The 13,551-nt window shown below is 45.7% G+C and overlaps 1 protein-coding gene across 1 annotated transcript in view; it reads left to right on the forward strand.

Annotated features, from left to right (window-relative positions):
• The first annotated feature begins 3,261 nt into the window (after positions 1–3,261).
• The window catches only part of LOC134531383 (uncharacterized), a 37,129-nt gene continuing 26,839 nt past the window's right edge, over positions 3,262–13,551 (forward strand). Inside the window, exon 1 of the mRNA XM_063367086.1 lies at positions 3,262–3,488. Coding sequence (XP_063223156.1) covers positions 3,265–3,488 — 224 coding nt within the window. The 5' untranslated portion in view covers positions 3,262–3,264. The remainder of the gene's footprint in view (positions 3,489–13,551) is intronic.

The raw sequence follows: 13,551 nt of genomic DNA on the forward strand, positions 1-13,551 counted from the left end.
ACCGCCATGATAAAACTTAACTGACTTCCGGCTGGAAGTTCAGGGCTGCCAACTATTGGCAGAGGATGCTGAATAATGGTTGCCACTACACAGCAGCGCGGGAAATACAAACTTGAAGTATTCAGAGACTTCTCAGAAGCACTGATTACGTTGAGGTCTAATCAATGTTACTAACACTAAATTACACACACTAATACACAGTCTGAACAACCAGGATTATTTTGTGTGAACGGAAAGGTCAAATTACCACAACTACCACAATTACCGCCACAACCAGAGCCACTGGCATCGATGCTTTTTGGCCAAGAACCTCTATCGAAGCCTTTCTTGCAGAATATACGAAAGTACGATTCCTTTCAAATGACATAGTTCTGGGCCGAATATTATCGAAGAACGAGGATTTAACTCATCACACATCACATACACAAACACATCACACAACATTTAATCGGTGCTTATAAATCGAGTATTATTTGTTTTCTATTTTACAGATTCATCACCACGCGTTGTAATGAACGCATTAAAAACACCAACAAATGATTATCAAAAAATTAATTCCTAATTATTTAATCATTTCATTATGTTGATGATTATACTAAAATTTTGTTGTTTTTTTATTTCAAAACAATTTTAGAAAATATTCGGTTAGTTCAATCCCTTCTCGATGAACTGACTGAATATAGAATGAAAGATGTATTGCCACGAATGCCGGGTTTTAGCTAACAAAACAAGGTTAGCCATATTAATCATGTTTAACATACTACTTTAATTGTCTCGGCTTTCAAAAAATCGAGGGAAAATGACATATTCCCTGAAGTGTGTGGGGGGGAGGAGGGAAGGGTTGTGGTCGAGGAACCCGAATATTTCGGAAACACTCTTCAAATCGAAGAAAATAATTTTTTTTTTGAAATTTTCAAAATTTTGTTTTTTTGACCCCCGCTATATATTTCTATATTTATATTCACCGATATCCATTTAAATTAGTATTCATAACTATTTTAACACGGAGAATATTTTCGCGGTATCCATTTTGTTATAACTCTTCAATAGATGGCCTGCAGCGCATCAAATTCTAAACCGTCCAACCGATCACCGTGGATAAACAGAAATTAAAATAGGTCATAGACATAAACAAATATGTACATATATGTTTTCTTTTATAGGTCATAGACATACAAAAAGCTATTGTGTGTCATTTCTCTATGTCCACCTCACTGTCATATAGCGCTATCTATTTTGCTTTAACCTGCTAACAGTATCTTTTGATCGTGTTTGCCTAGTTTCTCTGTACATTCGTTCACATGAAGAGTATACAGTAGTTAGGTTTATTTTCGTACAGTCACGAGAACACCATAAATTCCACGAAAACAATGGGGGTGGAATGCCCTCTTGTGGATATTAGCAACGACTGCAGTGACTTTTTTTTATGAACGTGACATTAAATGGTGCCCGTAGTTGGAGCACTGGACATTGTCTTCCTTGATTTGTCATAGCATTTTATTGCATCTCACACTTTCTCGTTATTATTCTGTTGGTTTTTTTCTTTTTCATTTATTAGTTTTTGCATTTTATTAAATTTTACTGATTTCAAATTACCTATTTTAACTCCTACAACAAGAAATAGCTGAGCTGTTGCAATAGCAGTAAGTGTGAAAACGTGGCACGCACACAAAAGTTTGTGTTAAGATGTACTGAGGGTCTGGTATGCATTTAAAAAAAAAACTTTATTATAGGTAATAAAAATTAGGATGTACTATTTTACGTTACACTGATATTTAATACAGAATAGCACGGGTATGAATTATATTCATTAAGGATTTTTAACACTTAAATCCCTGTTTGTAAAAAAATATTAATTTTCTTTTATTATTGGTTATGCAATGATTTTGAAATAACGAAATACTTATAATATGAAAGTGGCAAAGTATTAGCAAAAAGGCCAATTAAATGACATCTTTAAGTACCTACTACCTATGTTTTCCAACACTGTAAGCAACTACATCCATCTTGCAAGTGCATGACTGCATGAATGATGATGCGCTTGAGCCATTGTTTGCTTTGCACTGTAGCAAAGAGTATAGGAAACAACTCATCTCGTCTAAAGCTACTGCTTAGCTCCGTAGTATGATTATTTTTATATTAATTATTTAGTTAAACTTCAAACTACCAGCAATTTTACATGAATAATTTGATTGGTATCTTCTCTCTTTATAAACTAACAAACGTTCGTGTGAAAATTTACTTTACCCTTCTCTTAAAATGTGGTAATTATTTCAAAATTATATTAATGAGCTACATACTTAAGCAGCGGCTCATGATCCTGCATGTATTATGACAAACACACTTTCAAAGTCTGGCTAGCCCGGCTATATTAGAATGTTAATTCATCACTAACTGAAATATTTATTTCCAGCGCTGTTTAAATCCCATATGAGAATTTTAGTTGTAACAAAAGCTTTAAAATACATTTTTTTTTATCATTATTACCGAGAATATACCTCAAGACATACAAATAGAATATTAGGAACCCGAGAATATTCTGATGTTTTTCCCTCTTTCGGAACAGATGTATTGTAGGTCGCCCCTCTAAGTGTCTCAGGAGAGGATGTTATGCCTTCTAAAATAAAACAGTTAAATAAAAATTTTTAGGAGCAATACAAAAATTGAGTAACCGCCCAAGTCACATAAGCTCATGCACCACGAGGAAAAGAAATCACAACATTTCAGCGTCTTTTGTGTAGAGACTAAAGTGTCACTTTATGTGCGTGCCGTGTCGCCCTTGTCCACTCACTGGCTCCTCGGTCTCAAACAAGCAGCACAGAGGTTGTCTCTTAGCACCGAATTAGCTCCGAACAGACAATCACGTGATAGCTGCGGAGCTGCGAAGGGAAGCCTAAGATGTCCATCAAGTTCTATCCCTGCCCGAACACGCCCGAATATTCACCTTCGTCCAACCTCGGGTTTATTTATATATATATTTATTTATATTTCTCTGTTTATTTTAATGTAACTATACTAACCTAACTAACCGTCCATAGTGTTTTAAAGTATTTTAATGTAGCTAACCTAACCGAACACTTTTAATATTTGAATTCATTTTTCCTGCGCAAAAATAAAACAAATCCCGAAGTTGGCCGAAGGTAAATTGTTCGGGTGTAATCGGGAATGGCAGAACTTTATGTGCATCTTAGGTGTCCCAGCTGCGAACGTTCTTCCACAGCGCAGCAACCTCCATGGTTACTTCCTCCATGTCACAGGTCGCGCATGTCGCCTCGCCGGCTGCGGCGCTGGCGGCGCTGGCGGTTCGCTCTCTCGCCGCGCAGAGTGCGCTGCGAGCAGTCGGGGAACATGACGTCACACTCGGAGTCACCCAGCCCCAGCACGGCGGCGCGCAGGTTGTCCAACATGGCGGCCGCGGTCGCCTGGGAGCGCGCCATCTTGCCGCCCAGCCAGCTCATGCCGAACCTGGAAGGACAGGTCGAAGCAAGGTATTAACCTTTACATGCACTTGTGCCCATTATTTTGTTGTTTTTTTTCATCACTAGTAATAATACAACACAAAATGACATTTTCTAATAAAATCTTACACATGTAGACCAGTTCTATGCCATGGTGTGTTAGATTTAACAAGGCGTGTGCTGTAGGTTCCTTTCTAACCTCTAATGTGCTAAATGTGAAATGCTCAGCACAAGATTTTTAGATGTCGATGTATTTATGTTACATATATGTAAACATTTTATTATTTCGGAAATGTTATAATACATTTTTGAAATGTATCGTAAATATTGTATGGTGTACGAGTATGTAGGCCTAAAGTATACACATAATGATGCCTAGTTAAAGTTTGTTTTGATTTGAAAAACGAAAGACGTTAGGCGTGTACTCAGTAGAAAGTAGCTATGTACCTGCGAGCATTTTGGCCAGAATTTAAATGTAAACGTATGGGAAATTGTGAGATTTTATTTTAAGACATATACATAGAACCAAAAGGAATTTAGGAGAAGGAAGGTGAGGAAGTTTATTTATGTTGAAGCATGTCTTGCATTATTATTGGCTGTAACCATTAAAAAACAACATTGTAATTGCAATTGTGTCATTTTTAACCAAATAGGTAAAGGTAAATCTTACACCATTGTTTCTTGCCCCTTCAAGAATATTGTGCATTGTTTTGTATTATAACAATTAAAACAGAACACTGTCCATTCCATTGGATAAAAGTGGGCCGATGAGGAAAAGAGTAATATTAAACCATTGTTGTTTGCTCCTTAGAAGCTTGTCTTGAACTATTACTGTCTATGCAATTTGATAAAATTCGGCCAATTAGGAAAGATAAACCTTAAACCATTGTTAACAGGCCCTGTCTTGCACTATAATGTTCTAAAACAATCGTAACTGACACTAACTAATCATATCGATAACACTTGGCCAATGAGGAAAAGAGGAATTTTAAAACATTGTTGCTTTCTTCTTGAAGTATAACTTGCATTGTTATGGTCTGTATCAATTGGAAATGAACGCTATCTATGCAGATGGATTGAACTGCATTAATATATTAGTAGGGTAAGTGGGTGAATGGAAATTTTGAAAGTAATTATCTAACAAGTTTATTTCGCATTCCCTTCCTGAGCCGAGTGGTTGGTGGCACACGAAAAATGAGGTCATCCATTACGAAGCAGAGTTTGTGGGGAAGCCTTCATTTCACAGACGAGAGAGCCACACTCGAAGTTCCCCGAAGGTTGCTTAGCAAATAACTTTTTAATATGCAGCTATCCAGGGCTAGGAAACCGTTTACATGATTTTCACAGTATCTTCAACGTAGCTATCCTAACCAAATCAACCGTTCAACAATGTTTAAAAGTATCTATAATGTAGCTAACCTAACCTAATTGACCATTAGTTATCATGAGTGTTGTCCAAAATAAAATAAAAAACATAAAAACCGAAGATGCACGATCGGACGTTTGGCTCTCTCGTCTGTGAAAAGAAGGCTTCCCCGGTTTGTGTTGGCAACCTCGCGTCCACTCGCTCTTGGCCATGTCCGCGCATGCGCGGGCTGGGGTCGCCTCCAGGGTCGGGCTGCTGGCTTGGGGCCACGCCGACCACACCCAGGGGCGTGCGCCCCCGAGATCATGCATACCAACCGACAAAAGGGAATCATTTGAAAGCAAACAGCCGGCAAAGTGGTTCTATCCAACCGAAGTAGAATTCTGCGCACGCTCCTGGGCAGAGCCTCCACCAGTGGTGGCTCGCGGCTGCCCACAGGAGCCAAACCACCGCGCTACAGCCAGAAGCCGAGCAGTCAGCACCACAGCACCAGGGGGCCACCACAGCACCAGGAGGCCACCACAGCACCAGACACGCACCCCCAGAGCGGCAGCCACGCCCCCAGCTGGCCGTCCAGCTGCCGGGAGAAGCGGTTGTTCTCGCACAGCCACAGGCGCAGGCAGCCGCCGCCGTCAGACTCCAGCAGGTGGAGCGCCTCCAGGGACTCCAGCGCGCGGCGGGCCACCTGGTCGCCGCGCGCCACGTCCGAGCCCGCCGCCTCCCGCCGCCGCCGGCCCATCATCATGCCGCCGTTGCCGAAGTTCAGGTCGATGGGGCGGCCGTCGGCGCCGATGTTGAGGCCGCCGCCCTCGCCCATGCCGTTCAGGTTGACGTCGAGGCCGCCGCCCCCGGGCCCGCCCCCGGCGCCGCCGCCGAGCATGCCCCCGCCCCCGGCGCCGCCGCCCCCGCCGGCCGGGAACATGAACATGCCGCCGCTGCCGCCGCCCGCGGGCACGTTGAGGGAGGGCAGCATCATGACGGTGGGCGCGGGGGCGGGCGCCGGGGCGGGGGCGGGGGTGGGGGCCGGGGTCATCATCTGCACATTGCCATCGTCAGGGACATTCAGGGTTTCAGTTCGTGCTCTCGGGGATTCTTAAGAGCAACGGCACGTCGTCGTTCCACTTGCAGACAAAAATAATTTTTAACGTGTTAAAATATTTTTGCAAGTTATAACCTTCTGGTACCTATTCCAAGTCGTGACTGGCCTCTCTTTGCAATTATATTTTCTTTCGTACACTAATTGTATTTAATTAACAAGCCTGAAAGTTTAAAAGATAACTAAAAATGTCTCTTTGTGAAACTACAGAAGAATAATTTTGTTTGGTTATATTTTCAAAAAACAAAGAATCGGGAGTGTTATTGGTATCTGCACTGATAAATGTGCTTCAGGACTTGTAAGAAGTGTAAGGTTCGCACTCCGCTACCCACGGCTCGTGAACTCACCCGCTTGAGGAGGCAGGCGAGGATGTTGACCTTGAACATGAGGAAGGACAGGACCGCCATGGCGGTGAGCGCTATGTCCATGGTGTTCTTCATGGAGCCCTTGTCCGCCTTGGCCGCCTTGCCGCCCCCGCCGCCGCCGTAGCTGGAGTGGCCGCCCCCGCTGCCCGAGCCTGCGCAGTCACAGCACCAAGGGGCAACTACAGCACCAGGAGGCAACTACAGCACCAGGAGGCCACTACAGCACCAGGGAGCCACTACAGCACCAGGAGGCAACTACAGCACTAGGGGCCACTACAGCACCAGGAGGCCACTACAGCACCAGGAGGCAACTACAGCACCAGGAGGCCACTACAGGACCAGGAGGCAACTACAGCACCAGGAGGCAACTACAGCACCAGGAGGCAACTACAGCACCAGGAGGCAACTACAGCACCAGGAAGCAACTACAGCACCAGGAGGAAACTACAGCACCAGGAGGCAACTACAGCACCAGGAGGCAACTACAGCACCAGGAGGCAACTACAGCACCAGGAGGCCACTACAGCACCAGGAGGTCACTACAGCACCAGGAGGCAACTACAGCACCAGGAGGTCACTACAGCGCCAGGAGGCAACTACAGCACCAGGAGGCCACTACAGCACCAGGGGGCCACTACAGCACCAGGAGACAACTACAGCACCAGGAGGTCACTACAGCACCAGGAGGCCACTACAGCACCAGGGGGCCACTACAGCACCAGGAAGCAACTACAGCACCAGGAGGCCACTACAGCACCAGGGGGCCACTACAGCACCAGGAGACAACTACAGCACCAAGGGCCACTACAGCACCAGGAGGCAACTACAGCACCAGGAGGTCACTACAGCACCAGGAGGTCACTACAGCACCAGGAGGCTACTACAGCACCAGGAGGTCACTACAGAACCAAGAGGCAACTACAGCACCAGGAGGCCACTACAGCACCAGGAGGTCACTACAGCACCAGGAGGCAACTACAGCACCAGGAGGCCACTACAGCACCAGGAGGTCACTACAGCACCAGGAGGCAACTACAGCACCAGGAGGCCACTACAGCACCAGTAGGCCACTACAGCACCAGCAGGCCACTACAGCACCAGGAGGTCACTACAGCACCAAGAGGCAACTACAGCACCAGGAGGTCACTACAGCACCAGGAGGCAACTACAGCACCAGGAGGCCACTACAGCACCAGGAGGCCACACCCGTTCGAGACCAGTTTGGGGCCCTCCTCTAGCCCGCTGGCTCAATAACAAGGCAAGCAAGCTTTCGGTGTTATTAATTATTGGTTGGGGGGGGGGAGGGAATTGAAAAAATAACTCAAAATTACAAAAGAAAAAACAAGTTAAAAAGAACAAATCCCCTTTAAATTCACGGCTGTGAGAACCATATTTATGATCTACTTCCACCTGATTGTGTAGCCTTCCGACAACATTGACTGACGCATAAGTGGCTCTCAAACTGTATTGATGGCGACATAACTGAGATGTCGCTGGTTACTGGTCGCAATGATTCCCAGCACCCATTAGCCCGCTATTATATTTATAATTCTTAAAAAATAAATAAAACGTTATAACAGCAAATGAATCTTGTTGTTTCCGCCTTGCCTCCTCCGAGTCGAATTTCTCGCAGTTGTCTGTCTCGTGGCGAGATATAAGCCATCTGCCGCAACCCAGAGGCTGTGTGAGCGGCGCTGTTGCGAAAACCACTCTGGGCATGAGTGGGTGGTTCACTCACTAAGCTGACAGTAGCCGAGAACTGTGATGTAGTGAGATGGCTGTGGCTGACAAACAAATGAGTGAGTGGACTTCTCTGGCAGTTATCTGGGTTTCGGGTGCTGATAGTTCACGTAAATATCAAGAAAAATCGCGTATGCGAATAAGTAAACATCAATCACTGAAGTAAACTACAGGAATCCGCAGATTCAAGGAGAGCACATTTTTAAGCACCCGTCCATCCAGAAAAATTACGGTGCCACGCGATTTTTTTTAACTGTTTAAGATATCCCAATGGTGGACACGTAAATCGTTTTAAACTGTATTATTTTAGAAGAGTGAAAATGGCTCATACGCGTGTTTTCATAATAATTTTTAGACATGAGAATCCGGCTACAGATTTGTGAAAGCACTCGAGGAACTGGAATTACAATTAGATGTTCATTGGCGCGCCACCGACTTGAAAGTCACCGCCCCGAACACGACAAGGAGACCGCGCGCCTAGAGGCGACACCGCGCCAGACACACCCCTGACCGCAGCAGAGGCGCTTTGTCCGGGCCGGACTGAAGCGAGTCATGCAGCACTTCCCGGGAGAGGCTGTCGTGCGAAGAAGGATGCAGTTGCGAACATCGCGTTAAACTAGTCAAAGATTGCCTTTTTGAATACTTACAACATTTGTGGTCTCAAATAAAATACTCTAGTACGTTCCCACATCTAGGATGGAAGAAAATTTTAACCTTTAATATAAGTTGTGTTAAAGTAAGTAAAATTTTTCGCCCATATGATGAGCTGTGGTGGGCTCTGATGGGCTACAATGACCTATGATGGGCTATGGTGGGCTATGGGGGGCTATGATGGGCTATGATGTGCTATAATGGGATAATGCGAAAGTAACTCTGTCTTGTTGCGGGGACACTGCAGCGGCGCTGAGGCGGGCTCGGTCCAGGAGCCACGTGGAGACTGGTGACAGACACTCACTGGAGTAGCCCGTCTTGCCCACGGCCACGTGGGGCGGCGGGAAGGGCCGCTGCCTCGGCTCTGCGCCGCCTCCGCCGCCTCCGGGGGCGTCGTAGCGGCGGTAGATGTCCTCCAGGGTCGTGGTCCTGCGACACACCCCTGCCCTCAGCAGTCCCTGTCGTCCCGCACCACGGGGCAGCGAGGCAACCACAGACTCTGTGACGAGTCAACTCACGTGTTCTCGTGAAGTAGCTCGGCTTCTGGGTTGTGACGAATTATCCGCCAAGGACACGGCTACAACCCAGAAGCCAAGCTGCTTCAGACAATGGCCGTGAAAGCCTGCGAACATTATCACGTGTTCTCGTGTTGAAAATACACTTATAATATGAAACTACGACCTCGGACAGGAAATTTAATTTTGCGTTCGTTAAAATAATGCCGTGAGTGATAAATATATAAAAATTGAGTTTTCAAAAAACATTTCTGGACGCGAATCACACGTAAAATTTTCTGTCGAGTAACGCATCATTCGATATGCAAAGCGAATTTTTAAACTTTATAATGAAACTGCTCAGATAAAAACGAAAAAACTTGAAAAAAATACTCAACCCCTTTTAGACAATGAATTTTATTAAAATACTACCCGTCTTGTTTAAATTCACTAAAACAGTCAATACTGTAAAGTTTCCCGTTGTCTTTGTGAACCTTGGTTCGCGCCATCCGCCACAGATGGCAGCTCCGTGGTTGTTACACATTTCCGTCCCTTGACTTCCGTCGCATCCCATCAAGTGCCGTAAGCCGAGAACTAAGTTGTTACACATTTTTTTTAAAATGTGCACGTACTTTTGTATGCACGTTACATGACGTAATAAAAAACTAATTACATTTTTCATGCAAACAATTATTAGACATAAATTAAAAAAAGGACTGAAGTTATATTATAAATACGTTTGTAAAGTATAAATTCAATTAAATAAAACAAATTAAATAAATACTCAGTATTCACTATTAGTGTAAACACATGTATACAATTAATTATTTAATTTAGTAAAATAATCGAAATTTTTTTATCAATAATTAAAATCAATACCGCATATACTAAATTTTATACTAATTTAAGTTTATATTTATTCAATAAGAAAGTTATGATTTATGATGATAATATGTGATACATACTGGAACATAATATCAATTATATCAATACACTTGAAAAAGTTTATAAATGCAATTTATATAAGTACCTAATATTTGCAATGAATAAATGTTTTTAATTATATGAACCAATATTCAATATCAGTCATATAGTTTGTGATTTAAAATCACATATATAATGTGAAATTTTATATATAATTTATCATCCTGTGAATTTTTGTTTAATGCTGCGCGCGATCGCAAATTTCACTCTCAATTTTTTTTTTCATATCGCGCCTATAGAAATGTAACTTCAAAAACAGTTAATATTGTTCTTTCAATAAATGTTTAACTGATGCTATTTAATTAATGTAGCGAGATGTTTTCTGAAGGTTAGGTTGGCGAGGGTGTTGGGATCATCCCAATGCCAGGCATGACACACTCTGATGGGCTACGATGAGCTATTATGGGCTGTGATGAGCTATGATGGGCTGTGATGAGCTATGATGGGCTACGATGAGCTATGATGGGCTACGATGAGCTATGATGGGCTGTGATGATCTATGATGGACTGTGATGAGCTATGGTGGGCTATGATGGACTATGATGAGCTATGATGGGCTACGATGAGCTATGATGGGCTGTGATGAGCTATGATGGGCTATGACAGCTATGATGGACTATGATGGACCATGATGGGCTATGATGAGCTATTATGAGCAAGGATGAGCTATGATGGACTATGATGAGCTATGATGGGCTATGATGGGCTATGATGGTAGGGGACTGGGGAGAGATGGCTCACCTGGCCAGCCACTTGTTGTACTTGGCAGAGCTATGATGGACTATGATGAGCTATGATGGGCTGTGATGGTAGGCGACTGGGGAGAGATGGCTCACCTGGCCAGCCACTTGTTGTACTTGGCAGAGCTATGATGGACTATGATGAGCTATGATGGGCTATGATGGTAGGCGACTGGGGAGAGATGGCTCACCTGGCCAGCCACTTGTTGTACTTGGCAGAGCTATGATGGACTATGATGAGCTATGATGGGCTGTGATGGTAGGCGACTGGGGAGAGATGGCTCACCTGGCCAGCCACTTGTTGTACTTGGCAGAGCTATGATGGACTATGATGAGCTATGATGGGCTATGATGGTAGGCGACTGGGGAGAGATGGCTCACCTGGCCAGCCACTTGTTGTACTTGGCAGAGCTATGATGGACTGTGATGAGCTATGATGGGCTATGATGGTAGGCGACTGGGGAGAGATGGCTCACCTGGCCAGCCACTTGTTGTACTTGGCAGAGCTATGATGGACTATGATGAGCTATGATGGGCTATGATTGTAGGCGACTGGGGAGAGATGGCTCACCTGGCCAGCCACTTGTTGTACTTGGCAGAGCTATGATGGACTGTGATGAGCTATGATGGGCTATGATGGTAGGCGACTGGGGAGAGATGGCTCACCTGGCCAGCCACTTGTTGTACTTGGCAGAGCTATGATGGACTATGATGAGCTATGATGGGCTATGATGGTAGGCGACTAGGGAGAGATGGCTCACCTGGCCAGCCACTTGTTGTACTTGGCAGAGCTATGATGGACTGTGATGAGCTATGATGGGCTATGATGGTAGGCGACTGGGGAGAGATGGCTCACCTGGCCAGCCACTTGTTGTACTTGGCAGAGCTATGATGGACTATGATGAGCTATGATGGGCTATGATTGTAGGCGACTGGGGAGAGATGGCTCACCTGGCCAGCCACTTGTTGTACTTGGCAGAGCTATGATGGACTGTGATGAGCTATGATGGGCTATGATGGTAGGCGACTGGGGAGAGATGGCTCACCTGGCCAGCCACTTGTTGTACTTGGCAGAGCTATGATGGACTATGATGAGCTATGATGGGCTATGATGGTAGGCGACTGGGGAGAGATGGCTCACCTGGCCAGCCACTTGTTGTACTTGGCAGAGCAATGATGGACTGTGATGAGCTATGATGGGCTATGATGGTAGGCGACTGGGGAGAGATGGCTCACCTGGCCAGCCACTTGTTGTACTTGGCAGAGCTATGATGGACTATGATGAGCTATGATGGGCTATGATGGTAGGCGACTGGGGAGAGATGGCTCACCTGGCCAGCCACTTGTTGTACTTGGCAGAGCTATGATGGACTATGATGAGCTATGATGGGCTATGATGGTAGGCGACTGGGGAGAGATGGCTCACCTGGCCAGCCACTTGTTGTACTTGGCAGAGCTATGATGGACTATGATGAGCTATGATGGGCTATGATGGTAGGCGACTGGGGAGAGATGGCTCACCTGGCCAGCCACTTGTTGTACTTGGCAGAGCTATGATGGGCTATGATGAGCTATGATGGGCTATGATGGTAGGCGACTGGGGAGAGATGGCTCACCTGGCCAGCCACTTGTTGTACTTGGCAGAGCTATGATGGACTATGATGAGCTATGATGGGCTGTGATGGTAGGCGACTGGGGAGAGATGGCTCACCTGGCCAGCCACTTGTTGTACTTGGCAGAGCTATGATGGACTATGATGAGCTATGATGGGCTATGATGGTAGGCGACTGGGGAGAGATGGCTCACCTGGCCAGCCACTTGTTGTACTTGGCAGAGCTATGATGGACTATGATGAGCTATGATGGGCTGTGATGGTAGGCGACTGGGGAGAGATGGCTCACCTGGCCAGCCACTTGTTGTACTTGGCAGAGCTATGATGGACTATGATGAGCTATGATGGGCTGTGATGGTAGGCGACTGGGGAGAGATGGCTCACCTGGCCAGCCACTTGTTGTACTTGGCAGAGCTATGATGGACTATGATGAGCTATGATGGGCTATGATGGTAGGCGACTGGGGAGAGATGGCTCACCTGGCCAGCCACTTGTTGTACTTGGCAGAGCTATGATGGACTGTGATGAGCTATGATGGGCTATGATGGTAGGGGACTGGGGAGAGATGGCTCACCTGGCCAGCCACTTGTTGTACTTGGCAGAGCTATGATGGACTATGATGAGCTATGATGGGCTGTGATGGTAGGCGACTGGGGAGAGAAGGCTCACCTGGCCAGCCACTTGTTGTACTTGGCAGAGCTATGATGGACTATGATGAGCTATGATGGGCTGTGATGGTAGGCGACTGGGGAGAGATGGCTCACCTGGCCAGCCACTTGTTGTACTTGGCAGAGCTATGATGGACTATGATGAGCTATGATGGGCTGTGATGGTAGGCGACTGGGGAGAGATGGCTCACCTGGCCAGCCACTTGTTGTACTTGGCAGAGCTATGATGGACTATGATGAGCTATGATGGGCTATGATGGTAGGCGACTGGGGAGAGATGGCTCACCTGGCCAGCCACTTGTTGTACTTGGCAGAGCTATGATGGACTGTGATGAGCTATGATGGGCTATGATGGTAGGCGACTGGGGAGAGATGGC

This window comes from Bacillus rossius, chromosome 3 (genome assembly GCF_032445375.1).
Source record: "Bacillus rossius redtenbacheri isolate Brsri chromosome 3, Brsri_v3, whole genome shotgun sequence".
NCBI lineage: Eukaryota > Metazoa > Arthropoda > Insecta > Phasmatodea > Bacillidae > Bacillus > Bacillus rossius.